We start from the raw sequence: 26,576 nt of genomic DNA on the forward strand, positions 1-26,576 counted from the left end.
GTACTAAAGCGCTTAAATATGCTTGTCTAATTTAATCGACATCAGCGCACTCAAGGGTAGCCAGCATGAACACAAATTATGCTTCAGACTTTACATAGGATGAGAAGAGTTTTAGAATCAAAACCAAGTCCATGATATTATTTAAAAGGAGTAACATAGGTACAGATTATTTGAGTTTTGTTTAAGATTTGTTTACTATTGAAAGAGTTTGTACTAAAACGTTTTCCTATGGAAATTCTTGTAGTGTTTACCTGAGCTTTAAAATGTTTAACCCTTTGGATTGGTTTGGGTAGTTGGAAATTGAGAATTATGCTTTGGAAATTTGACTTGGAAACTTGTATGGATACATGGCATGTAATATATAAACTCCCATGTACCACCTTTCTTTGCCTAGTATCCTTATCTCTAGATAAATGAGACTACATTGGAACCAACAGAACACAGAAGCCGTCATCATCATTGGTGTAAAACCCATTGGCGATTAGCAGGTCTTTAAATTGATTCATCTTGACATAAGGCCTGTGCACTACTGTAAACTCGTCGCATAAGGGAACCATTTTTAAAAAGGTTTTTTGAAGCATTTGACGATTGACGGGTTTAAAATCAGCTCTTTACAGAAGTCCCGCGATCTAACCAAATGACTCCATAACTGAATTAAACAAATTATTGAATGTAACTCACGTTGTGCAGCTTGTAGTAGAGCCCGCAAGCATTACAGACAGGTTCCCCATTCTGGTTACGTCTCCAGAGGGTGGTGGTGGTTGTCTTGCAGTTGGCGCAACTCGTACCCGCTCTCCGCGCCGCCGACTGTAGTGACTGGAACAGAAGTGAAATGTTTAGTTTGGATGTGGAGTGAAAAGTTATACAGTATCTATATATAAAGCCAAAAGTACCCATGAACTTTTGAGAAAACTACAAGTCACATCCCTATAAACCATATACTTAAAATGTTCGTCATGACGAGAAACCTTGCGCAAAATTATCCATTATTTCATAAATTGCCCTTTAAGGTCGTAATTACTTCCCAAAGGGAACTTTCCATATACCTAATGTTAAAAATATCTCAGCTGTTCTTATTTGTTTGTATTGCTGTATTCTGTTTTGTTTATTTCAGCTTAATCAATTAATACCTAATTTATGAAGTCAAACGGGCACGTGGGTAACAGCTAGTAGTGGTAGTTGTGAATACAAATAAATCAAACAAAACATATCTAGAAATCTTGATCAAAAGTTGGTTGATGTACAAATTATTCACTGCGAATAATTCAGTTATACGTTCCGATCCAAAGACAACAGAGGTTGTAACCCCAACTGGGTTAAATTACCGCTCAAAAATGTCCAACTAAATCTGTGGTAAAATAAATTTGTATGTATGCAAAAGTAAAACACGTTTTAAATGGACTGAAAGAGAGTTCTTGAAATCATCCAACAAAGTTGCAGACATGTGATTTTTTTTATAAATGAGTTTGATTTACTTGTCAAACAAAGATTATTGAAGGCAATTTGAGATTTTACCATTAGGTCGTTTCGTTGCCGACGATTACACACGTTATTTTTTTAGTATTTGAATCCAAGAAGATCTCACAGCTAAAAAGATTTATCGTGTGACATCAAGTCTAATTTTAACAGTACAAAATTATGTCACAAGCTATGTAAAATAGCTAAACTAATATCAACTAACAGTTAGTGTTACAGTTAAGAACCATTCTCTATGAGTAAAAATCCTAGACCCGAATGATGAGACCACTTGATCATTCCAGCCGATTATCCCTACAGCTTCTGAAACATCGTGATGAACACCCCAACAGTAGCAGTCCTCACCATTACCTAAATCTTTCATTTAACCCTTTATCGGCCGAATCAGTAATGAGAGGCATTTAGCCGCGATGGACTTATTGGAAAATGACGACATTAAAGGGTAAATTGGAAAGGATAACCATAGCCCTATCGAAGGGCTAAGGGTTAGTGTGTGCCATTATTAAACGGCGTGTTAATGGCCGCGAGCTATTACTGAAGATGACTCCTCGTCGTGCTGTTAGACTGCTAGCCGTGTGTTTAGGCTGCCTACGTGATATCGGGACACCCCACGATTAGGTCACGATTTTTCGAATCATCCTGTATAAGTAGTACAACAACATGATCATTGTGCGCGCGTCAAATTAAACTGAGGCGGACAAAAGATCGTTTTGTAATCAATAATTTTACAATTTTCCTTTGTGCTTGTTGTGACAACAATGTCTGGATGCTGACGAGCAGTCTGGCAGTCTGGTATGCAACAATGAGGAGCGCTATGAGGCTAGGAGAAAATATAATGTACACAACGCTTCTTGACTTCAGGTTGGCGAGTCGTACTTGCCCTTTCTGTGGTTATTTTCTCATTTATTACCAGGATATGCATTAATTATGTTTCCAAATCATGTTTCTGAGTTAAAAAAATAGTATAAAATAATTGTCATCACCTTTATAACAAACCTACCCTCTACAGTACCTTTAACACAACAGGATGCTGTATTTCTGCATAAGTCAAGAAAAACTTGTCCTGAGTTGATATCAAACTAGGTATCCAACTAACTAACTTTAAAAGTAAAAATATTAATATTCTAATGTGTTTTCATTTCCAGGAAGGTTGAGAATTGTTGACTCTATTTCAATAATTAGTTTATCAGTTTCTTGTTATATCTTTGTTCAGCGATCATCCAAATTTTCCAAATCTGTACTTATCCCAAAAATGGACCATTCACCTCTAAGATTTCCATGAGTCATTCAGTTTTTACTGTTACAAGAACCATGTTATACAACCGCTTAGAAACCAAGTTTAATAAAAAACACGATTCTATTTCTTTGTCCGGTTATGTCGACATTAGAGGACTAACGACTGCAAACTATTTGATCCCAGATAGATCACTCTACTAATTTAGATTTACATCAACAGTTTGGGGTTTTTACAGAAACATTACACAATCACTTCCAAATAACATCTGCACAAACAAATGAATTCTTCGTCGATTTACGTCGAATTAGAAGTCAGACTACAAAATGTATAATAAGACCACTTCGACTCCGATGGTATGGTTGATTACATCGTTATGTGAATGGGTCATTCATCAAAGCAATCGTCAAATGCTGTATTCTCCACTCAGTACTCAAAACGATTACAATTCCACCACGTACATTCGATTCATTGAATCCGACCTAATGCTACATTAATATCCAGCCAGTGCCCTGTTGGTCCCACGGTCCCTTGTAATAGTCCTGGTGATAAATACTTAATGGGATGCCAAGCCACCATATTGGGCGAAATATCAACTTCGTAAATAACGTAACGCGATATGGCCGAAATCGTAAAGTCGCCAGGAACTTGAGGTATGTGACAAAAACCTTGGTCCCAGACAGACAGGGCAGGCGCGGGAGTGGCGTCACATAGGGGTGGTGAGCTCCCTGCCGCGCCGTCATTAAAAACTACAATTGTGACGCCGATGGAGACACCACCTTGGCGACTTTGACTTTAGCACGAGTTTTAGGACAGAAATAAACTTTGGCGTCGGTTTGGTTTTAGGGCTGTTGAGAGAAAACGCCACAGTAAACAGATTTTAGACCCTGAGTGAAACATTTGACCATTTTGACATTATATACCCAATCCAGGTCAAAACCTTAGCTAGTTGCAAAAATGAAGTTTGTGTAAGTTGAGCCACTGACAAAGTGGGTTATTAATCTCCAATGTAAGAGAGATTTTGCGGACGCATTTTGGACCCTGAGAGAAATGATTGCGTTTTGTTTGACTACTGTATAGATCAATGCAAACATTCTATTGCTATGTTAAATTAGTAATTTTAGATACAAATGAACGTAGCTGAATAAACTGAGCCATAGAAAATGTGCTACTGTCAATTGCTGAGATCAGTTGATGATAACTTTTTAATTAAGACAAACTATCACATCATCGTAGTATAAGATAAAAAATATGACTTTGATAGCATAGTTCTGTACTCTATGAGGTGATAATGAAAGTAATTTATCTTATGATAAAACATTGGCTACAGTTTTTCTCTTTGCTGTTTTGGTTCACTAAAAAGACACTACCAAACCCCTACATTTCACACTAGAAAGCACTCGAATCAACGGGACGCAAACAAAAGCGTATGAAAAGATTGAAAAGCAACAATAAAAACAACGAATCGAACAAAAATGGCCAAGAACAAAACTTAAATAGGTGAATAACAAAATGACAAATTGTTGGGGACCTGAACGAATCAAAGTTGGCTACAAAGGCGAACCTTCCCTCCTCTCGAACGTGAAGTGGGGTTTGTTAGCAAACAAACAACTTGAAGTGGCTACTCAGTAGCAACAAACACTTCACCGCGTATTGTCACCAGAACTACCCTTCAGGAACAGCTGATCTAGGATGGGTCGAAAACTGTTCAGTGACAGATAAAAAGCGAGATAATAAATAAACAATCTTTTATACGCTAGGATGATGTTTCGATGTGTCTGTAGAAAGATATTTCTTCGGTATTTGCTAAAGGTATCTTTGAATCATCACTTTTCCTTATATGAACAATTACACAAAAACTGTACTTGCAATTCATCTACATGCATGCTTGATAAAACCCTATCTCAAAAATAGCAATAACTACATTCTTCGCTAATTTCTATTAGAAACATCTCTCCACATATTTCAATCATCGATTCTCAACACGAGTGATTTTTGCAGCCGATCGAGGGATTAAATATAGACTAGTGTCAAGCAGAGGAGGTTTTTAATGGGCAAAAGCAAGAAAGTATTTTCAATTAAAGGAAAGCTATTTCCAGCAGCATACGACCCGTCAGTTTAATTCCTTGACGAGAATGTAAAAACCGACCGTCGCTATGCCGAGGATCGCTGTCTGGACAAAATATTCCGCCAATTAATGAAGTACGCTGAGAAATGCACTGAGGCGGCGAGATTGGCCGAGGCGACAGCTAACATGGCGAAACAATGCGACTCTGATAGACATAGGAATCTGGACTGGGCATTGGCTGAATGAAATAGGACAAGATTGTGTCGGGAGATCAGGAAATCTGTAGAATTCGAATGGTTTGGAGTTTAGATAAAATAAAAAATTTTACTTTCCAACTGAACACGGGTTGGTAATCTCAAATAGTAAATTTTATAACAAGATATGGCCCACACAAAAGATAGGTAATTTGTTGGTCTATTAAATGTTGCGGTGTGAGGGTGACGGGGTTAACCCTTGGCATATTCACAAGTTTGTAAGAAGTTTTTGACCTACCAAAGAACTAGTACCCTTGGTACTTTTAACGGGACCAACCTAATTATTGCATTACTATAGAGGAGCAACATGCCTCCAAACACATAATAGGAACATTGGACATAATGTTGTAATTACACTCAGCTTCATGGCATAACCGTGAAAAAAGTTTCTTTCAATCAAGTAACGTTTCCATCCGTATCCTGAGTCACATAAAAAGTTGTTGCTTAGTTAGTTGGTTATAGACATACCACAAACAAAACTACCTGCGCAGAAACGAAAAGATCACGTGGTTCACGCCGGTAGGTGTGGCGTACCATTCAAACCTGCGCAGCTCGAAACGGCCCAGGGATCTTTCGTTTCTGGTATTACTATACCAGTTAAAACCTAAGACAGTCTTAACCTTTCTTATGCTTAGAAACTGATCCAGCCGAACTTTTGTCCTTTCTGGTTCTTGGTGCAAAAAATATTTCTGATCAGTAAGATAGTTAGGCAACTCAACCCTACACTCAACCTTCACTCATATCCAAAGTATGCAGCAGGTTCGCAAATGTAATAATAGTTATCATATTAGTACATTACATTAACTCTTTCATGTTAATTTTAATTAGCTGGTGAGTGGAGCAACAGGTTGTAAGGATGATCCGTTTCGTTAATTCGGCCTGGCTGGAACCGCAACCTGGAGACTCCAGGCGGCGATCCATCATCTGGACACCTCCAGTGACACGGGCTAACTGGCCTGGACTTGGACTGTGGTGTAGCAGTGTCCAGAACCGGCTGTTGCTGTTATTGTGGTTACGGTAATGAATCTAGAGGAATACGTAGTGAAACATATGGTTTTTAGTGTTGCAGACCAGACCCCAGAGATGCCCAGTGTGTGTTTGGAATAATTGAGCCTACAAGACAAGATCATGGACCTGATGATGTATTGCTGCAAAATAACCAAAACGTAGGCCAGTGTTTTGCTAGTTAAATATCACTGCCAACTCGTGAAGACCAAGATTCGGAAAAATCTGTATATAGGTTGTTTTCTACAATATTTTGATTTTAAATTGTATCTTTGTGAATTAGCAGTTTTTTGTTGGAATAAGCAAATTAAATAAACGATCTTTTCCATATTCTAGATAAGGATACTCTATATTCTATACTTTTTAACATTACCGATATGGTAATGTAAACTAAGTAATTGTACAATTTTTATAAATAAAAACGTTTTTTAATCATTTTTGTCGTCACCGAATTCAGCCATCTTTTACTACTACTTGTATGAAAATACACGCATACACACTTATTGTTTACATCTGAAACTGTGATTCTCCAATTCATAGACAACACACAAAATCAAGAGTTTGATTGAAAACCCAATTCCCAAACAACTGGATCTAATCACAGTCTCATTGGCCGGCAAGCACGTACTCCATGTAGCCACGCTGGCTAGACTCCCCATCTATGATTATTTTTTTATTTGATCACCTCTTTAAAAAATATATATTACCAATGGTTCAATTTCCCCAGTAATTTATTGCCGGGTCGTGATGGTCGGGTGAGCGTGTTGGGGGGAGGGGGCACGATAATCTTCGGTTTGCGAGCAATATCGCCAAGTAATAGCTTCGGGTTCCCAGGGACGCAACGGACGCGAAAACATCTAGATGGCGAAATTGATCCAGTATTTCAATATTTTTATACTAAGGTGGATCATGAAGATGTTTAAAATAAATTAACCCATTAACATAATTATTCTTGTATTATCTACAAACAAATGATGTACGGTTTTAGAAGAGTCAGTCCCTTTACTGAAAGTGTAGGTTAGCCTTGGAATATTAATTTAAAATTTTGAGATCAAAGTTTGATGTTTCGTTATATGATGGTGTGTAGGGGTTCGTAGAATTAAATTAAAACCATACACACATGTGCTTCGGATCCAAACATTATTTTTTACTAAAATAGCTTAAAGGAGTTCACTTAATTTATTAAAGAGACGAGGGGGAGCAAATATTTCGGGTGTTTCCTAAGGGCTTGGGATATAGAATTATAGAATCATAAAAGAACTACTTCTCGTTTTATGCCATAAATACAACATAAAAATAGTTGTACGTATACATAAATGATGAAATGTTGCTAGAGGTGCATGAAACGCACCCAAGGGAGGAATACAACCCCTTGTAAAAAATACCACTTCGTAACCCCTCACGTCCACAAAACATACAGGAAATTAAAGATTTTCCCTTGCCCAGTTGACAATATCCCGCTCCAGTCCAATCACCTCCACCTGTCCAGGGCCAATCTTCGGTTCACACGGCGACGGCGTCCAATCTCAGTAATTACTACATGTGTACCCGATACCGGATTCCCAACTTATAATTAAGACAATATGTTAAGTTCCAGATTAATAACAACAAAAAAACATTAATTATAAATGACTCGCACGTACACGAGGAGTGTCGTCTTGCTATAGATCACGGGGAACTAGCCGGGCAATTACCTACAAAATTGGAACGTCCCTATATCGGATCGCCGTTTTTTTAGACCGATCGATATTCCAAATTAAAAACTCGAATGTTTATACGGTGTTTCGAAATAACGCTGTCGGGATTCATATTAAACGTCTTGTTAATTTCGGAGGTGTGGGACCTGTTGTAATTACTCGGGCAATTCTCATCTGAATTATCGGTTATTAAAAGCCATCCCCTCCCCGAGCCTGCGTGTACGAGGTACGCGACGGCGTTGCTATGGGAACACTGACCACTGACCATCGCGACGGTGATATTAGTCGGGTAAATATAGGATATGACCTTAAAAAAATTGCAAGAAAACGTTTTATGGTTTTATTTTGTAGAGTTGGGTTTGCAGAATGACATACTAAAAGTTGCCAAAAATCGGTGCACGAGAAAACCACTAAAATCACAATTTAAAATGGCGGCTTTTTTCAACATTGGACAAATTAAAAAAACATATTTCACATGCATTTGTTATGCACATTTTTCGAGATATTGACTTGGGACCACCGCCTGTATTTATTGAGTGGTTAGTACTTCATTTTGATAGGGAACATGTTTTTGGCCGCCATCTTGGATCCGCCATATTGGACATAGATAATTTTTTTTCAATGTAATGATAGTGTTGTGACACATCATTACCAACTACATTTTTACACTGATTTCAATGCCGAAATCCGTTTTTAAATATCTTTATTCATTTAGAAGATATATACAAAAGAAAACTCTGCACCATACATTTCTTATGGACGTTTCGTAGTTTGATATATTTTTTTAAATTATTTTTCTTATATCTCCAGTTCTTATTAACGCTTGTAGTTCGTTCTAGGCTTAAAATATTCAGTAATGTAAGGGCTTTCATTTGAGCTCTTGATCATTAAAATCAGACGAGTTAAAGACCAGCTACAAACCTCAGAACAATATTAAATTTAACTTTTTATAAATATATTTTTATTAAAAGATTTATAACTCGGGTTGTTAATACGTCACCAAGTTCTTTCTGGTCTCAAATTACTCAGTGAATGTTTAGCTTTGATATCATTAATCACTAAACAAAATCTGACAATTTTAAAATGAGTCATGGTTCTTAATTTAACATTAAAATGTATTTATTTTGAAACGTGTCTTTAGTTAAGGACATATATCCCAAACCCTAATAACTCCCGGAAAGTAATCCATAGCTAAAATAAAAGTCAATAATTTGGCGAATTATTTAAGACTATAAAGAGTTTTGGGAGTTATTTAGAATTGGGGATATACGTCTTTAACTAAAGACAAATTTCAATATAAATACATTTTAATGTTAAATTATGGTCCATGACTCATTTTAAAATTGACAGATTTTGTTTAGTGATCTATAAAATTTAAGCCAAACATTTACTGAGTAATTTGAGACCAGAAAGAACTCGGTGACGTATTAACAACCCGAGTTATAAATCTTTTAATAAAAATATATTTATAAAAAGTTAAATTTAATATTATTCTGAGGTTTGTAGCTGGTCTTTAACTCGTCTGATTTTAATGATCAAGAGCTCAAATGAAGGCCCTAACATTACTGAATATATTAAGCCTCGAACGAACTACAAGCGTTAATAAGAACTGGAGATATAAGAAAAATAATTTTAAAAAATATATCAAACTACGAAACGTCCATAAGAAATGTATGGTGCAGAGTTTTCTTTTGTATATATCTTCTAAATGAATAAAGATATTTAAAAACGGATTTCGGCATTGAAATCAGTGTAAAAATGTAGTTGGTAATGATGTGTCACAACACTATCATTACATTGAAAAAAAATTATCTATGTCCAATATGGCGGATCCAAGATGGCGGCCAAAAACATGTTACCTATCAAAATGAAGTACTAACCACTCAATAAATACAGGCGGTGGTCCTAAGTCAATATCTCGAAAAATGTGCATAACAAATGCATGTGAAATATGTTTTTTTAATTTGTCCAATGTTGAAAAAAGCCGCCATTTTAAATTGTGATTTTAGTGGTTTTCTCGTGCACCGATTTTTGGCAACTTTTAGTATGTCATTCTGCAAACCCAACTCTACAAAATAAAACCATAAAACGTTTTCTTGCAATTTTTTTAACGGTCCCTATGTAAGTTTGTTTAGTTTGCCTGGACTATATTGTAATAATGTTCTGTCCTCGCTTTGCAGTTATTTTGGAAATGATTGCGTCAGAGGTTTATAGGTTCACTGTAACTTGGCAACTATGGTTTCATCATGGTTGTAGCTTATTATGTGGTGGTTACTGTACCACTGTACTTTGTATATTTACTATTTTACGTTGACGAAGTTTTGTGATAAAAGTGTGACGAGATTTTCAAAATGGTTTGTGATGGATTTTGTAGCTAAAGAGCAATTCAACATAAAGTAATATTTTTCAATTTTATCAATTAGAACAACGATTTTACTAACTAATATATCCTTGATTGTTTAGGTTCCTTGACTTACTTCAGATTTTTGCTCTCATATTGTAAACATAATTTTGTAACAATAGTTCTAGAATGGTAAGTCACCAATACTTTAGTCAAAACAGTAGATTTCTACCCACACGCGGGAAATTGAATGCCGCTGCCTTTTGGACAGGAAAATATTCCACATTATTGTAAAACTTTGTTGTAAGTGATAGGGAAACACCTTGTATTTAATTATGTCCAATCGTATGGTACATTGGGTAGGATAGAGTGTGCGAGTGGTGGGGGTCTGATGTCATCTACAGCACGGTCTACAGTGTCCGGACACGACTGTACATATCACAGTCTACAGTGTTCCGACACGACTGTACATATCACGGTAACAGAGCTCGACACTTGACATCAGAATGGACCGAGTCTCGACTTGATTGACAATCGAGTCTTCCTACAATCGAATTGACAATTTCGATACTTCGTGTCTAATTAAATGGATGTCTTAGGTGAAGAACTGACTGGAGCAACGATGTTTCCTTCTTTTTATTGTTGTTCTAAGCAGGTGCCTCCCCGAGAGACACTAATATGGTCTATTTATTGTACGTCGCGATCGCACAGTGTCGGACCTTATATGGTGTGGAAAGTGGGGGAAGTAAGTCATGGTAATCGTGGCAGAGTGCAGAGTTACTGGAGGGGTGAGGGTGATTGTTTCCTCACAAAAAAAAAAAGAAATGAGAAGAAGTAGTATTACATGGTAGTATAAATATGTCAAAAGATTAATTTGGAATGTTTTGGTTGATTAAATTTATCTTGCATCTACCATGGTTCAAGAATTTCGTTCTTATGAAATGAAAACTACAAAACATCAAAACTATCTAACGAGTTCATGACGTGAATGGTAAAAAGATGCATAACGTTCATTTGGGATTAAAAGCATAGTAGAAGAGCACCATCACAGAACTTTAAACATTTTACATCTACCAACGTGTATCAAATTTAGAATACACGTTTAACTCCTAATTCCACGCTGCATGCAATCTCATGTAGTAATTTAGCCTCAAATTTCATACTCTGCATGCTCAAAGCTGCCATTATGATTTGTAATTTAATTACCGAGCAAAGTGAACTTCCAATTAACGAGCAGTAATCAACCGTTGATTCCCCAATAGCCTAAAATTAAAGGGAACATATTAATCAGGGGCTAGTATTTAGCGTGAGCCATAACTCTTGAAGCACATAAATTAGCGTGGACAAGCACAATGTAGCGGCTAGCGGCTAGCGGCGAGCTCGTGGCAGCGAAAACTCGAGAGTAAGCAATTAGCCATGCAACCCACTTGTATTCTGAGGAAACATCCGCCTACGTCATACTTGGGAGATGTGACGTTGCCTCATGGGACAGGTTGTCCAGGAGGGTGGAAGGAAGAGTGTGCTGAAGTAGCAGGGATGAGTGGCAGAAGAATTTATAAACTGGGTAGTTAGTGTACCAAATATTTGAGGAAGATATTTTAATAACATCAAGCCTCATGAACTTTGATTCCTTTAAAAAAATATTTCTTCAACAAACTACGTGAAAAGGCTTCAAGTTTAGGGTGTCAAGGTAGGTAATTCTCTACCAAGACATTTATGAATTTTAAACCCTTCAAACTTAAGCAAAATGTTGACTTTTCTTGTCTGAATCAAAATGTACTGGACATTCATACTGTAATTAGTTGTAGACGTCGGACTTTTAATGTATTTGATAAGATTACCAGACTAAGCACTGTATGGAAATATAAAGACGTCTGACTTTATAAAGATTTACCTACACCAGGAGTTTGAGACTTTGACGCATCCAAGGAAGGACTGAGGACTGATGTTGAACACGCTCCAGTGGTCAGTATTCGGTCAGATCCCTTGTAATGTAGAGACCAGCTGTGGAGAAGGACAAGTCGACCGATCTCAACAACATACAGCGCATTGTTCACGATGTAGACTTGTTTTCGGGAAAGGCAATAAACAGTGGGTCCCATACGAGACCGAAATTTACTAAGTTTGAAAAAGGAATGCTGTTCAACTACCGTGGAAGAATGTACAGTCCGGCCAGAGACGTCCCATAACGAGCGACCCGGGCTTTAACGGGTAAAATAAAAGAAGCGACACTAAATATACTGGTTTGTTAAACTCGCACAACCACTGTAAAACTCAACAAGCCAATTAAAAGAGAAATGAGGCGGGGTAGATTTGAGGGACTGTACCTCCGTTTCTGTCGGTGCATATCTTCGTTTGTCTTTGCGCTGTAGTACAATGAGAATGTAGAATGCGCGACAAAAACGACGCGATTGAGGCCGGCTAGAGCCGTTTAACGTTATTGCCATTTTTGCGCGGATTACCACAAGGTGCTCGCGTGGTTCTCTAATTATTCTATTTGTCACACGCGCGGAATCCTGATTGCCAGCTCTAATGATCGCGCTGGTAGGATGGCGAACAAATTGGTCTAGTTGAGTCGGGGGGAGTCAATAGTGTTAGAGTTTAGTTTAAGTGGGATATCTAAGCACTTAAATACTGTAGTCGTCCATTCTTGAAACTCATTAGGTTAGTTCAGCTACTTACGCTGAACAGAACAAATTGGTGTAGAAAAATAGAAGAAATACATAATCGAGCGTATTACTCTGTGGTTCGAGAGGGATGTTTTGAGTGTTATTGACAGGTTTATAACCTCCCCTGAACACAATACTTGATCAAATATTAAAAAAGCTAACAAAGAATTAATGATTTTACTTTCCAACACTTTCCATACCTTTGTATTAGTCCTTTATAAACGATTTTTTGCCAAAGCATATGGGTGGGATGGTTTTTATCATAAAAATACTTAACGAAGAGAATAAAATGAGCTGAGAAATATTTAAGAAATTGGCAGGGTAAATTTAATGAACGTCGATCAAAAAGTTCAACCAGTGACCTATTGCCTTTTGGCACACCTTGTATTGGTCTCAGCTATCCGACGATCAGGAATGACTTGGGTGGAATGTATGTAAAATTTGGGTAAGATGTACGTAAACCGTTCTTGAAATTAGAGCTATTTAAAAACCAGTGAACCAAAATAACCTGAAAATCCTGTAGTTTCTGAAGTTTGAAAACACATTAAGAAACTTTTAATTCAACACGACTGGAATGTTGAATGCTGAATGCTGAATGCTGAATGCTGAATGTTGGACGTTGACAAGGAGACAATGCGGAATGTAGTCGTGGGCCGCAACATCAGGTGGCTGACGTTGATCTATTATTGAAATGCGATTTGAATATCCGAGTGACACGGGCATCTATCACAACAAATACATGTGGGTCACAGGTACGCTGACAATGGTAGCCTCTAATAGGGGCGTGTCTGGCGTAATTGACAGGCAGTGGACAGTAGACACCCGAGGCGACGGACACTCCAGGCATTAGAAAATAATGTAGAAACGCGCAATCAGCCGCTGTCTTTTATGAAAGTTGTAAGGAATTCCGCAGATTTTAATTGGGAATCTATGTCAGTTGTTGAGGAAGGTGGACATGACTAAGGTAATTACAATTTTTAAATTGTCTACAATTAACTCATTTCCCAGAAGATTGATAGTAAAGAAACATTTTTAAATATTCACGGTTTGAGTTGACAAAATCCTACATTGGCATCCGAACTCTTCTGGCTCTTTGAACTCCATCAAGTGTGTTGATTGTTTATAGAGATTGTCTGGCATTTGTAAAGCTATTGAATGATCCTGGAGAAAAGTCAGTAGTTTTTGATGGTTCAAAACTACACCAAGCTGTTCTGGATCGTGAAACTCGCTGTTATGGAAGTTGTAAGAAATTCTGGATCAAACCGACTTCTACTGACTGGGAAGCCAAGTAGTTACAGTGTACGTCTGCAATATGAAGATTGCAATTTGGTTACCCCAAGTGGTGTCGATTCTGGGGATGGGGATGCCTTTTTCATTAAGCCCGTTTATCAGCCAGTGTATTTGGTTTTCACTGTCCGTCACGCTTTTTTATTTCTCGGAGGAATAGAAGGTTTACAAAATTTTAACAACATTCTATGTTGGTTGGATTATTAGCAGTTCAAATTGTCTCAAACATTATGTTTGTCAAACCCATGCATGAGATGTGGATCTGTATTTGCAATGATAATCAAGAACTAACATCTTTTAATGTAATTCTAGACGCATTCAAGAAACGTAACCCAATATTGTTATTTCCGATATTGTTGCAGCCGTAATCCAGTGCACAGTTGCAAATAACCTAGAAACAAGTAGATTATTGCCAGCAACAATGATATATGCAGATGGATGACGGTGTTGCAACGCATTCTAGCGGAGTTGGGCTCCTACCGGTTACGTGGCGGGGCCGTAGGCTGCTTGGCTAATGTTTGTATATGATATGTATGATATATTAACTCCGTTGAGTGAAGTAAGGCACCGAACGTTGGAACTAGAACGGTTGCGACACCCAAGGCTACACGCGCTTGTTAGTGTGTGAGAGTCAGTGTGAGTGTGTGTGGCCGGTCATTTACGGACCAGTAATTCACAATGTAACTATGGAAAGTGTTTGAAGAAGCAAGTGCAAAGTGACGACCAGTGAAAAATGTGATTTTACCTCCTCAACCAAATAGAAATGTACCCGCAATCGTTGTAAATAATGCGTTAAATTTATACGATTAGTGTATTGCACTAATTTATTTTGTTCTGACTAAAATGGTTTCAATGTATGTTATTGAACCCGAACGGGTTCAGTTTATTGACCACTAGTTAGATTACAAAAAGAAAACTCACCCTAGCCAAAATATGTTTTATGGACCGGTAATGTAATATTCAATACAAGGTATCTATGAGTTTGTAGACATACATTATCGAAGGTGTGAAGGGTCATATTAAAACAATTTTCCACCAAAAATTACTGAAAGTATGTCCCTCTTCGAGAAAATGTAAGAAAGATTTTCAAATGCAACATAGAAATGACATTTCCCAATAACATTACATAGAAATATAAACTTCCTTTCAAATTCAACCCCCAAACAGCCCGAGCAAACAATCCCACAAACAGACATGGAGTGTACAACGAACGAGCAAACCCGCTAAACGGCCATAATTACCAAAACAGCTCTACATTTCGGGGGAAGAATACAACCCGTCATAAAACAGGGGCGGTGTAGATTGATGACATAAAATCTATATCTGGGGTTGATAAGGGGATGATGGATCGGCGCAAGCGTGGCCGCGGCAATCGGTAAGGTGACGCCTGCGTGCGGAGATTGTATCGGCGTACGCACAATGCGATAAGGGCGTCGATAGCGTCGTCGTAACCTTGCCGCCTTCACCACCCCCGACCGTATGTTCCGGCACATTCCCGCCCCCGCCCGCTCTACTTCAACCCCGACAAGTTTTGAATCGATAGGCGATAAAATCTGCCTTTATCTCTTTGCCTTCGGCTTCGGCGTTTGTATGTTTGGAACTTGAAGTATTGGTTTCCCTTGTCTGTGTGTGAAGTAAAATTGGTGAATGTGATTCCTAGAATTTTTTACCATCTAAGGACAGTAACATGAACTTGTAGTATAGAAAAACATTAATTTCACGAATTATTAAATAAAAAGCCTTCACAAATGTATTTTACAGCACAGGAATAAAATTATACTATCTTCAACTAAAATCCTTATCCAAACCAACAGCCAATTCATTGAAACACTTAAGTAACGATCAGTTTGACTCCAAACTCTCAAACCAGAAGAAAAAGTCTTCACAAATCGAACTAGTAGTATAGAAACACCCATTTTAACCAAAATCACCATCCAAACCAACAGCACAATCGGAGAATGCTCCAACGACAATTTTTTATTCCAATTTTTCCAAAGCACGCACGTATTGTGTTCGGACCCTCCATAACAACGTGCGCCGGGAGCCCTCGCGATTCTGTCGGTTTTGATTGGTACTCTGATAACCAGGGGAGGAGCCTTGCTTTTCAAATCTCCCCCAAAGTACGGCTTAATGTATGCAGAGGACGACCGGATCGCTGCGAGCAAATTACCATGTTGCCCGCATAAAAAGTGAAAAAGCTGCGTTCGCAGCGTGCTTTGTGCTGCTTGGTTTTGACTGTTGAAGTGTTTGTGGTGTTTAACCATCGTGGCCCTTTTTTCTTGTGTGTTTGTGGTGTTTCTGAAAATTTAATATTTTTTTATAGATTTGTATACAACTGGATTATGATTATGCTAATAATAAACACTTTGACGATGTTGTGCTTCAAAATTGTCAAACGGCAGTAAAACTTGTGAGAGTATTGTTGTTTCTAATATAAATTAACGGGTTCTTACCGAGGTAAACTAATTGGTTTCAACATCAGTTGTTTGAGGTTGATATTAAACAAATTGTCTAAAGAGTTATTAACTTTTAAATGGGGCTATTCGTGTAGGTTCGTGTGGTACAAATTACTACGTGAAATTGTTTTATTTTTAAGCTATATCACCACATTTTGTTTATTGTTCGTTGATTTTAAAGAATTATTGTGTACATTTTTCAGAAACACCACATTTTTCCAGTGATGGAAAATTTCCGAAAACCACTTTGCACTACATTATTCAATCCAGTTACAACAATTTATCGATTTATCGAAAAATTTTCACAGCTCTTTTGCAATACAGTATTTATTTATTATTTCATTTTGAAGCCAATTATATCCTGCCAATAATTACTTAACCGTTTACCACTAACTGATGTTCTGTAATATTCAAATCTAACTTAATGACTTATAAACAAACCTGGCCAATAATTCAAGCCGTTATTCCGCACCGAGTCCAATCCAAGAGCAATGCCCAGTCGAATTATCGCCAATGTTTACGAGGTACATGTAGCAGCCGTGATTACACAGGGATTTATTAATAGACCGTCGAGTCATTACACGGGATTTACATTCGGCGATGACGAATGAACGGGAAAATTAAAACGCGGGCATAAATTCCGCATCGACATAGATATGTCAACATCCAGTTGTAGCTATACTCGGCGCGGCAAAGAATGGACCCGCGATCGTGTACTATTATAATGAGTAAAACACACGCGTTCCCATGAAGAATGGACTGTTATTACGAGGATAAGTGGTTAATGAGGTAGGTACTCGATTCTTTCGCGAACGCGGTGTATTTGCCCAGAGTGCCGATCTAGATACCCAGTTATCACCGGTCGATGTTTTGAGGTAGATGAATGATAAGTCGGTTTTGCTCTCGTTGGCGGTGCATGTGTCGATTTGATACGGCCCTTCGATATATCGATGGTTGTCGCGATAGGCTACTGAATTCATTATGCGTGGTTTATGCTTGTGCAGTGTGCAGGTGCGCTACCGGTCGTGGTTTTGCTGCCAACGGCCTTAAGGTTAAAGATACAAGATATGCATTGGATGACATGGGGTAGGTCGACGATGGCTAATTTGGTTGGCAGATATTTCAATGTGATTAAAGCCGTGATTATTAGCTGAAAGTGATGTTTTCAAATGATGTATCGCAATTAAAAGACGAGGTTTTTGGTTGAAGTATGAATTTACATCAATTTCCCAACTATCCAAATGAATACATATGAACGGTTTGTGTACACTTTCTTTATAGTTTAGGCTACACATAATTTTTGTGTAAAATATGACACTGCCCCTAAAAAAACACTTGGACCTGTGATTATGACCAACATTTAACAATAGGTATTGGAACAGTGAGCCAATAAAGTATTGATGTGTTCCCGGCCCGTTACATAGTTTCAAGGGAGAGGGGGCGGTGTACTCTTTGACCCCCCGACACCACAACTCTCTCCTCCGTCTAGCGTTGGTTACCAAACTTTTTTGCTCATTAATAGCCACAGAATGTGAAGGAATCTTCCATTTTACGCTATAACGCCATAATCATCTTCAGCTTGTACATTAATGTGCTAGGATCGCAGTGAAAATGTAAGTTTGCAAAGATAAAGTCGCATCAAAAATATTTTCCAGCAAAAATTTCACTTTATGAAAGAAAGTAAAAATTAATAGAAGGTAAATTGCTTGACAATTTTGTTGTTTTGTTGAGGAACAATTTCAACAATTGTCATTCTTCCCAACAATATCACTCCATGTTTCACAGTTGTATCTTCTGCAGAGACTGAAGGTTTTGAGAGGGTTTGGAGAAATTTTTCCATTGCAACTCTTTTGATTAGTTAATACTCTTTTCTAAGCCCTCAGAAGAACTTTTAAGGCTGAAGAGATCCAAAGTCCTTGGTATCTGGCGAATGACGAATCACCCTCTGAAGCGAGTGGATATAGTGTTCACCAAGTAGTAATAAGGTTACCAATTCAATCCTGGTAAGTCAGAAACCTTTTGATAGTTCAAAACTGGACCTAGCTGTACATGTTCAACTGGGTCTTACTGACATGGGAAGAAAATGATCTTGGTCAGTGACAAATTTGTCATCTTCATCATACACTCCGCGTTTGCCTTAGAATACGCATCCAAAAGACCATACTATATTCCAGAGCGATGTAGTGGCAGTGGTAGTTGTGCCCATGGTTGGCCCCGCTGGGAGGCCGGGTAGCTATTTATCACAGAGATGCCCGGTTGCCCGGTCGCCCAGGTGCCCGGGTAAGTGCCCAGGTGTGCCAGTAGCCACTCGTACCAACTTTACTCTTTGTTTTGTACCTTCTACCCATTAACGTGTGTCCTGTCCAACACTCCGGTCTGTAAGCCGATCCTCTGTTCGCCGATTATTGTCCGAGTATCTTGCAGAAGTTGGCTGTAATTGGAGAAGAGTCTCATTCAACCTGGAGGCAATGGCGATGGTGTTTGGTGTACAAATTAAGGGGTTGTACATCTCAGACTAATTACTTGACGCATTAGCTAACCTGTTCAAGTATTGTTCTTTTCGGTAACTTATATACCTCTTTAACTTTGGTAAGTAATTTTCAAATTTAATTCAGACAAATAGAAAATTGGGAAAAAAAGGATTTATATTTATTTTGCGTTACTTCACTTATACAGTATTTTACAATTCACTGGAAATGTATATAGAATTCCGAAATCTATACATATGACGATGTAAATGTTAAAAACTCGTATCAAACAATGAACCGCTTTTTGACAACAGAACACAAAAGTATGCAATTTATCTACGTATTCGATAAAAACACAACCATATTGGAATCGCGGCCATCATAAAGCATTGTCAGGCGCTGTGGGAAATATTGTGCTCGTCAGGGACGGATGAAAAAGTAAATTGTGATGAGGCCGGGTGCAATATGGAGGGGAGGAGGACAATGTAGATGAGATAAGGCTTATCAGCGATCGCAGTGTCATCTGTTGGCGTGGTGGGAGTCTGGGTACTGCCACTGCCAACACAGTGAACAGCTTGCCAACTGACTATGTAGGCGCGATGTTAAGCCGGGTTTACACTATGTAGCAAAACCTGCTATATAGCAGATTTGTGTAACATCTAGCAATGTTATATAACATTTGCTAGAAGTAGAAAAAGTCACTTTTCAAAAGTGCTATATAACACTGCTACATGTAGCAGATTCTGCTATATATAGCAAAAATTGTGCTATCCATCGGGAGTCGGTAAAGATCAAAAGAAATGCATGCTACATCTAACATTGCTATATGTAGCAATGTTATACAAATATTTTTCGTCTAGCATCTGCTATATGTAGCATTTAGTGTCAACAGTTCACAAAAGTTCACAGTTGTAGCCTCCTGTGTACGGACGTTTTTGCTCGGGGATCTTTGTTTACAATGGAAAGACTGTAAAGCGACAGTGCGTGGGATCGGGATGCTATTATAAACTTTAATTGAACTGTTTCGTGGACAACCGGCGTTGTGGTCATACGTAAAACATTTTTGAATCTACCATCGTCTTATTTCGCGTTTTAATTATGGATCGCTTCCGCTTCTGACTTCCGATCACCGTGATAGCTGCCTCGAACAATGTCTCTTCGGCTCGACATTTTCGATACATAATGTAAATGAGGTTGTGCTACATATAACATATAGCACGGGCACCGGAATCACAAAATTGTCTGTAACTTTTTTGTATCGTAAAAGTTATATAGCAATGTTATATAGCAAAAGTTATATAACAATGTTATATAGCAAAAGTTATATAGCAGTTTTTGCTACATAGTGTAAACCCGGCTTTACTTTACATCTGGATCAACGTTGGATATTGCGATGTAAATTTGCATTTGAAACAACTGTAAATGTTTTGACAACCAACTGTGGTATGGGTGTTGTAAGTTTAAACATCAGCTAAGTAAAACAATCCTGTAGGAAACAGTAAAAACATTGCCAATCACCTTATAGTAGGAATGATGTTACTTTACCCTAGGAACAGGAGCGTTATCTTTAACCTCAATTGTTTAGATGTATGATTAGTTTTGTTCAATAAAAGGATCTTTTACTAGGACATGATTTAATTAACAATATACACGTTTACCGTTTTTGTATATTTTCTTTAAAAGTAGTATAAATTGAATACTACATAAGCTATCTCCTGACTATAAAATCTGCCATATACTGTGGTGGTCAGCAGCCAGTAGCTTGCGTAGTTGTGTAGGCACTAGGCATGCCCAGTAGCCGTGTTATGGACCCCTGTGGAGCTGCCTTTAATTGACTACCGACAATGAGCCCCTGCCGCGCACCCCACATTAAAATAATTCGAGAATATATCACTTTTTAATATTAAATTTCTTTTCAATTAGTCTGGTTATAAGATGAGTTATGTGAGCCGCGCCGCCCGCTCACCGTTTCTACCTTGATGCTTCCCAGGTATTCTCTGACTCATTCTGGCCGCACGAGTTCTTTTGTTTTTGGATTTTTGGTATTTAAAGGGAATCAGTAAAATGAAATCCGACTTTCATAACATTATGCGTTATACAGTAAGAGGAAAACAATACAAATTAATGTGCTTTTCCAGCAATTTTTTCTAAAATCCATGAGTTGTAATGTCCCTATTTCCAGCTCCATACTCGATCTCCAAGAACAATTTACTTTAACGATACATATAATTTAGATTTAATTTGCACAACACATGTATTTCACGCACATTACGGTCGTTTCTGCGCACACTAGCCAACGTATCAACAAACGGTTACCATTAATTAACATACCACAATTAACACGGCGATGGAAATAATTAAAACATCGATTGGAGCAGCGACACAGCGCCATTAACTACACACGGTATTATAGATAGTTAAAGCTGCCTATCAATTAACGAAACCGTGTCGGCATAACAAGTAAACCGAACTGCGACACGGGTTTAGTTAAAAATATAAAAGCAATCTAAAGTGGAGACGTACGACGCCAATTAACACGTGAATTGTAACATCTCGGCGGCGCGTTGCAAGCGCACAATTAAGTTTGTCATCGGCGTGAAATATCGTTCGGTACATAATGTATTCCACTACCGCTACCGACTTAATTGGGCCAGCTAACTTTCTCGGCCACGCCTAGCTGCGAGGACCTTAAACCGGGTCTAAAAATTATTTCTAATGGCACGAGACGAAATATTGCGGCGAGGGACACGTTGCGATAATTAATACGATCGAGTTAACAGTTAATTTTCCGGTGGGCTGTGACGGATCGGTACGGTAACCGGTTGCCTACCAGTCACTGTTACCGCCCGGTACCGGTACCGCACAGGTACGGTTACGGTTACATGCTACACGCTGACGCTGTCGAGCAGTTTGCTACCGAGTGTGGTGTTTACAACCGGCTCAGTTTGTATCACTTTCTCGATACGCTCACCTTACAACGTTCACAAATGGGGCTGAGTGAATACAACCTGTTGTGTAACATATAGTCTTAATATATAGCCGAGTGGGAGTGGGTATAGTGCTCCCCTGGTAACGGAAGGATGCCGGTAGCACAGAAAACGTACTACGCGAGTAGCATGCGAGTAGTAGCTTTTGATGTCAAAAACTCACCAAACTGTCTGTGATAGTTGGTTTTGGGTAAAGAACTAGTTTGTCTTAAACAAAACTATGATTCCATCTATCCAATACTCATATTCGCCATAAACAAATCCTAGTGTCGGCGATAGTTAATACATTATTGCTCGAAAACCTAATTACGTCCATACTGTAGGCCTACATGGTTACATTATGTTTCGGTGAAATTTAAATTTAACCTCTACATATTTGAAAACATCGTCTAAACGACGGTTGATAATTGATATTGAAACAGTACAAATAAAACTTGTATTGAAATGTATGTCTATTATAAACAAACAACTAATACACATTGTTCCAACATCGTCACTAACGTTTTCCAAGTCACGGAATTTGTAAAACAGGCGTAACGCAAGTGGGACAATTACAAACAATTCGTTCCCACAATAACCTTAACAGGTTCCAAGAGGCAGGTGAAGAATAGAGAGGCTCATTTTATTCAAATCATATTGTAATAGAAACGGAAATGAATAAGGAGAAGCCTTGATGTTTTGTTGTGCAAACATAGTGAGTGTATCCTTGCGCTCGATGGCTACCCTTCCATGGACGAGGAGATCACGCCATCACTACAACACTACACTGTACAGTGTTCACTCGCTACGGCAACCGTGTATAGTAAAACGCTAGATAATAGGTGAAAAATTGGCTTTGTTTGTATTGCATATAGAGTATGTTTATTTCCAAAATACGATTTCCATGTTTTAGCGAATTTCCCTATAGGGAAGTAGCTATTACCGTAGGTCTCATGGTAAGACTTAGGCCCGGGACCGATTTACTTTTTCATTTTAATGTCCCCAGAGGCCAAAAACACCATTCGTTCAAATTTTTATATATGTATATATATATATATATATATATATAGATAGATATATATATATATATAGATTTATATATATATATATATATATATATATATATATATATGTGTCCGTGAACACGATAACTTGAGTAATTTTTATCCGATTTTGATGAAATTTGGTTTGAAGGTGTAAGGCGGGATAAACTTGAATGAGTTCGCGATCCAGCATGATCGGACCATGGGAACAGGGTTTTATGGGGGGTTTTATGGAGTAAAAATTGGTTTTTCTCACTTCTTACCCTCAAAACACAAAATTTCCCAATTTTTCTCTAAACCTTCTTAAAGAGCTTAAAAAAACTAACAATTCAGTATATCAAAGTGTTTTTGTACGGTTATTGGTTACGGAGAAAACTAAAAAAAAAGGTAAATTTAAAATTCCCATGTTATTCTTAAGGAGAATATTGTAAAATGTTGTAGGTTGCTTGTTTATGGATATATTTTGATCAAACTTGGCAAATTTTTTTATTTTATAGTAAGCTATCAATATTTTACTAAAAACACACTACTTTATTAGTTTTCCTTGTAGCAGCAAACCTAGGTACTCGTTAAACCTAATGATATTTAAATAGATCAATTGAAAATCAATTCGGCCCAATGGAAATTCGCTAAGACGGCAGGTTTGCTGCGGCGGGGGTATTTGGTATGTGTTTTAAGTTTGCGTAAAATCAAATGGTACCTTCTAAAAGTTTGTCATAACCCAAGGTGTAACTGGTATGAAACTGTATGCCCTGAGCATTTAAGAACTGATTTTGTTGTATATGAACCGTGAGCTGCTCGAATAATAAGTTATAGTCTGTGCATTTTTATTTTCGATAACTTTATCCAGCGGCTGGGGGGTCACTTTTAACCTTCTCGATTGTTAAAACAAACTGCTGGGCTTAATTCTACCACGTTGCAATATATATCCATAATCAATAACATGGTTTGCACACCATACTGAAAATATTTCAACCGAAACCAGTATACAGCCTCTCGACCAGAACATAAGACTTGTCAGACACGAATTTAGCAACAAAAACGCCACGTAGGAGTTGGAATGCAGACATTTATTCTTGTCCGGTAAAAAGAATCGACCATTGGTAGCGCGCGAAGTTTATACGAGGTGTGAAAAATAAACAACTGGAGTGAAATATCCGTGTAGATCTGAGGATGGAATTTTCGTAAAATTTGAGAAGGGACATCCGGCCCGTGGTATACCGCGGGTGCAGCACATATATTACCAGCGGACCAAACCTGTTCCTGATTCACATGCGGTCCCGGCACGGTAGCGACGATCACCGATAACGCGTCTGCACATTATAACGATTTGATACGCCTTTTTAACCCCACCGTTGAAAACTTCATGACTTTTATGGCGATTTAGGGTTATTAACCGGACACTGCCATAGAGGGAGCAAGGAAAATAAAAGACGCTGTGATTGGCTGACGAAGAGAAAAGGAACAACAGCTGTGGGAGCTTCTGGTCCATCTCAAGTGAGACTGGAACAGTTGTTAGGACTGAGCATGTGTTGGGTGTAGATGAAGTATATGTGTCATTGACGCGCTGAATCAGTGGTTTTAAATATACCTGTATGAATTTAAAGGAAACACATTGTTTCTGTAGCCATAATAATTGGGCAAAAGCCAGATAAACAAGGACAGCTGGGTCCAGTTTGGAAACATCATAAAGCCACTGACTTCTCTACGGATAAAACCAGCGACTTACTTGTCGAGTGCTAAAACCACTAAGCTACAAAACAATATAAAATAGTAATCTCCAATCAACGGAGAACTATGCAACCCTGAGAGGGATACCAGATTGTCTAAAAAATAGATGCAATTTTATAGTTAGATTTAAACGCCATAAGCTTAATAAATGGCCCAGAGGTAATAGAACTCAAAGTAACAGACGAGTCAATTTTTACGTCAACGCCAGTTGAATGACGAACTTTTCTTCGTCTGATTCCATTTAAAAAGTTCGTGCCGCAGGGCTTCATCCCCCATTTTATTGCCTAACTTTTTCAATTTTTGTGACCAACGCTGTTATTTCCGTGTCAGGTGAGGTTTGCTTCGATTTATGTCCAAAGATGAGGCAAGATTTACATTAGCAGTATTTCTTCTAACAATAAGTTTGAGACTAAATATCCTCATATCAAATTGTTGTTTGACAGGGATAAAGGTGATAGTACAGGCCAAACGTGTAAAAAATTCGTTGTACTATGAATCAGAGCCATTTTAAATTGATTAAAAATTCACCTTCCACTCAATTTAATTTGGAAAGTACACGTTTGTTTCACTTATTTCCATAACAATCTTACCTGGAATTTTGGTTGTTTGTGCATGGTGGATTATTTATTTATACGGTTCATTTCATTATTACAATGAATACAGTTTGAATAATATAAGAAATGTTATGCGAAATAACATACAATGATAAAGCTTATCTTAGCTTATACATTTGACAAGAGTGGAGATATAACGGATGGGGAATCAGTCTAATAACATACAGTTACGTAGTGCCACATATGTTAACATACGATACCGTAGGGATTTCCTAACTTGTAAAAAGACTTCCCAAAATTATGCTGGAGTTAAATTAATTAATTTGACTTATCTTGAATACGCCAACTTGGTAACCAAACCAAACTGGAACTATAACTTATTGTTAACTAGACCATAATGAATTTTGACAATATTACATTATTTGATTTGCTCGTATGAAAACGTTATAATTGGGTTTATAATTGGCTCTAGGAAAGATGGGATGTCTATTTAGACACTAAATTCAAATTTTTAACACTACAACATTTAAAAATATAAAAAATCACACCACTCTAGTAAATTTCCAAGATGGCGTCGAAGTACATGTACCGTAGTTGTATCGCAGAATGTGCCATTGTGGCATGTAACGGCTGGACGAGTGGACGCTCGCCTGCTCGCCCCTATACACATTCAATCCTGAGTTGCGATTGGCCCGTACAATTAACCCGTGATTATGTCCCCTGCACAGCTGGAGGCAAAAAACTATCGACACAATGTCCCCGTATAATGTGCGCAAATTATATGGTTATTTGTCCAACATCGCTTACTGTGTTCGGTTGAAAGGCTTTACACTCTATTGGGTACTCAGTTTAAAACATGTAGGAAATGTATTTTAATGTTAATTAATGAATTTTTATTTAACTATAAACTCAACTTTCTCAAGTATTCTCAAGTAAGCAATGGTATAATCCACACCTAATTTGGTTTCAATAAATTCAATAGATTTATTGATACATCTATAAGTTTTTATACAATTTTAAGTGTCGTTTTACTGTTTTTATGTCTCTGCTTCCACTCCAAAATAGTTAAATATATTTTTATTTTTAAAAATCTATCACTTTCCTCTGTTTTGTCGTCATTGTTATTTTATGGTTGGTATTTTTCTTACGTATACCAAGGAAGCAGCACAGAACCATGAATTCTATCAGTTACAAAATTAATGGCAAAATCACTTTTACTCAACTACTCGTTACTTTAAACATTTCGAATAGCCCATTACTATAAAATATCTGATTTCAAACTTCAAAATTCCACATGAGTTATGGAACGATTACGATAGCCCATGGT

The 26,576-nt window shown here is 37.8% G+C and overlaps 1 protein-coding gene across 3 annotated transcripts in view; it reads right to left on the reverse strand.

The window, feature by feature from the left end:
- The window catches only part of LOC128995918 (GATA-binding factor C-like), a 96,821-nt gene that overhangs the window by 16,231 nt on the left and 54,014 nt on the right, over window positions 1-26,576 (reverse strand). For all 3 annotated transcript variants that reach the window (XM_054420967.1, XM_054420968.1, XM_054420966.1), the window contains one exon: window positions 682-816. In XM_054420967.1, coding sequence (XP_054276942.1) covers window positions 682-816 — 135 coding nt within the window. The remainder of the gene's footprint in view (window positions 1-681; window positions 817-26,576) is intronic.

This window comes from Macrosteles quadrilineatus, unplaced genomic scaffold (assembly GCF_028750875.1).
Source record: "Macrosteles quadrilineatus isolate MER2022 unplaced genomic scaffold, UCM_ALF_1.0 Scaffold_5__1_contigs__length_97177068, whole genome shotgun sequence".
NCBI classification, from domain to species: domain Eukaryota; kingdom Metazoa; phylum Arthropoda; class Insecta; order Hemiptera; family Cicadellidae; genus Macrosteles; species Macrosteles quadrilineatus.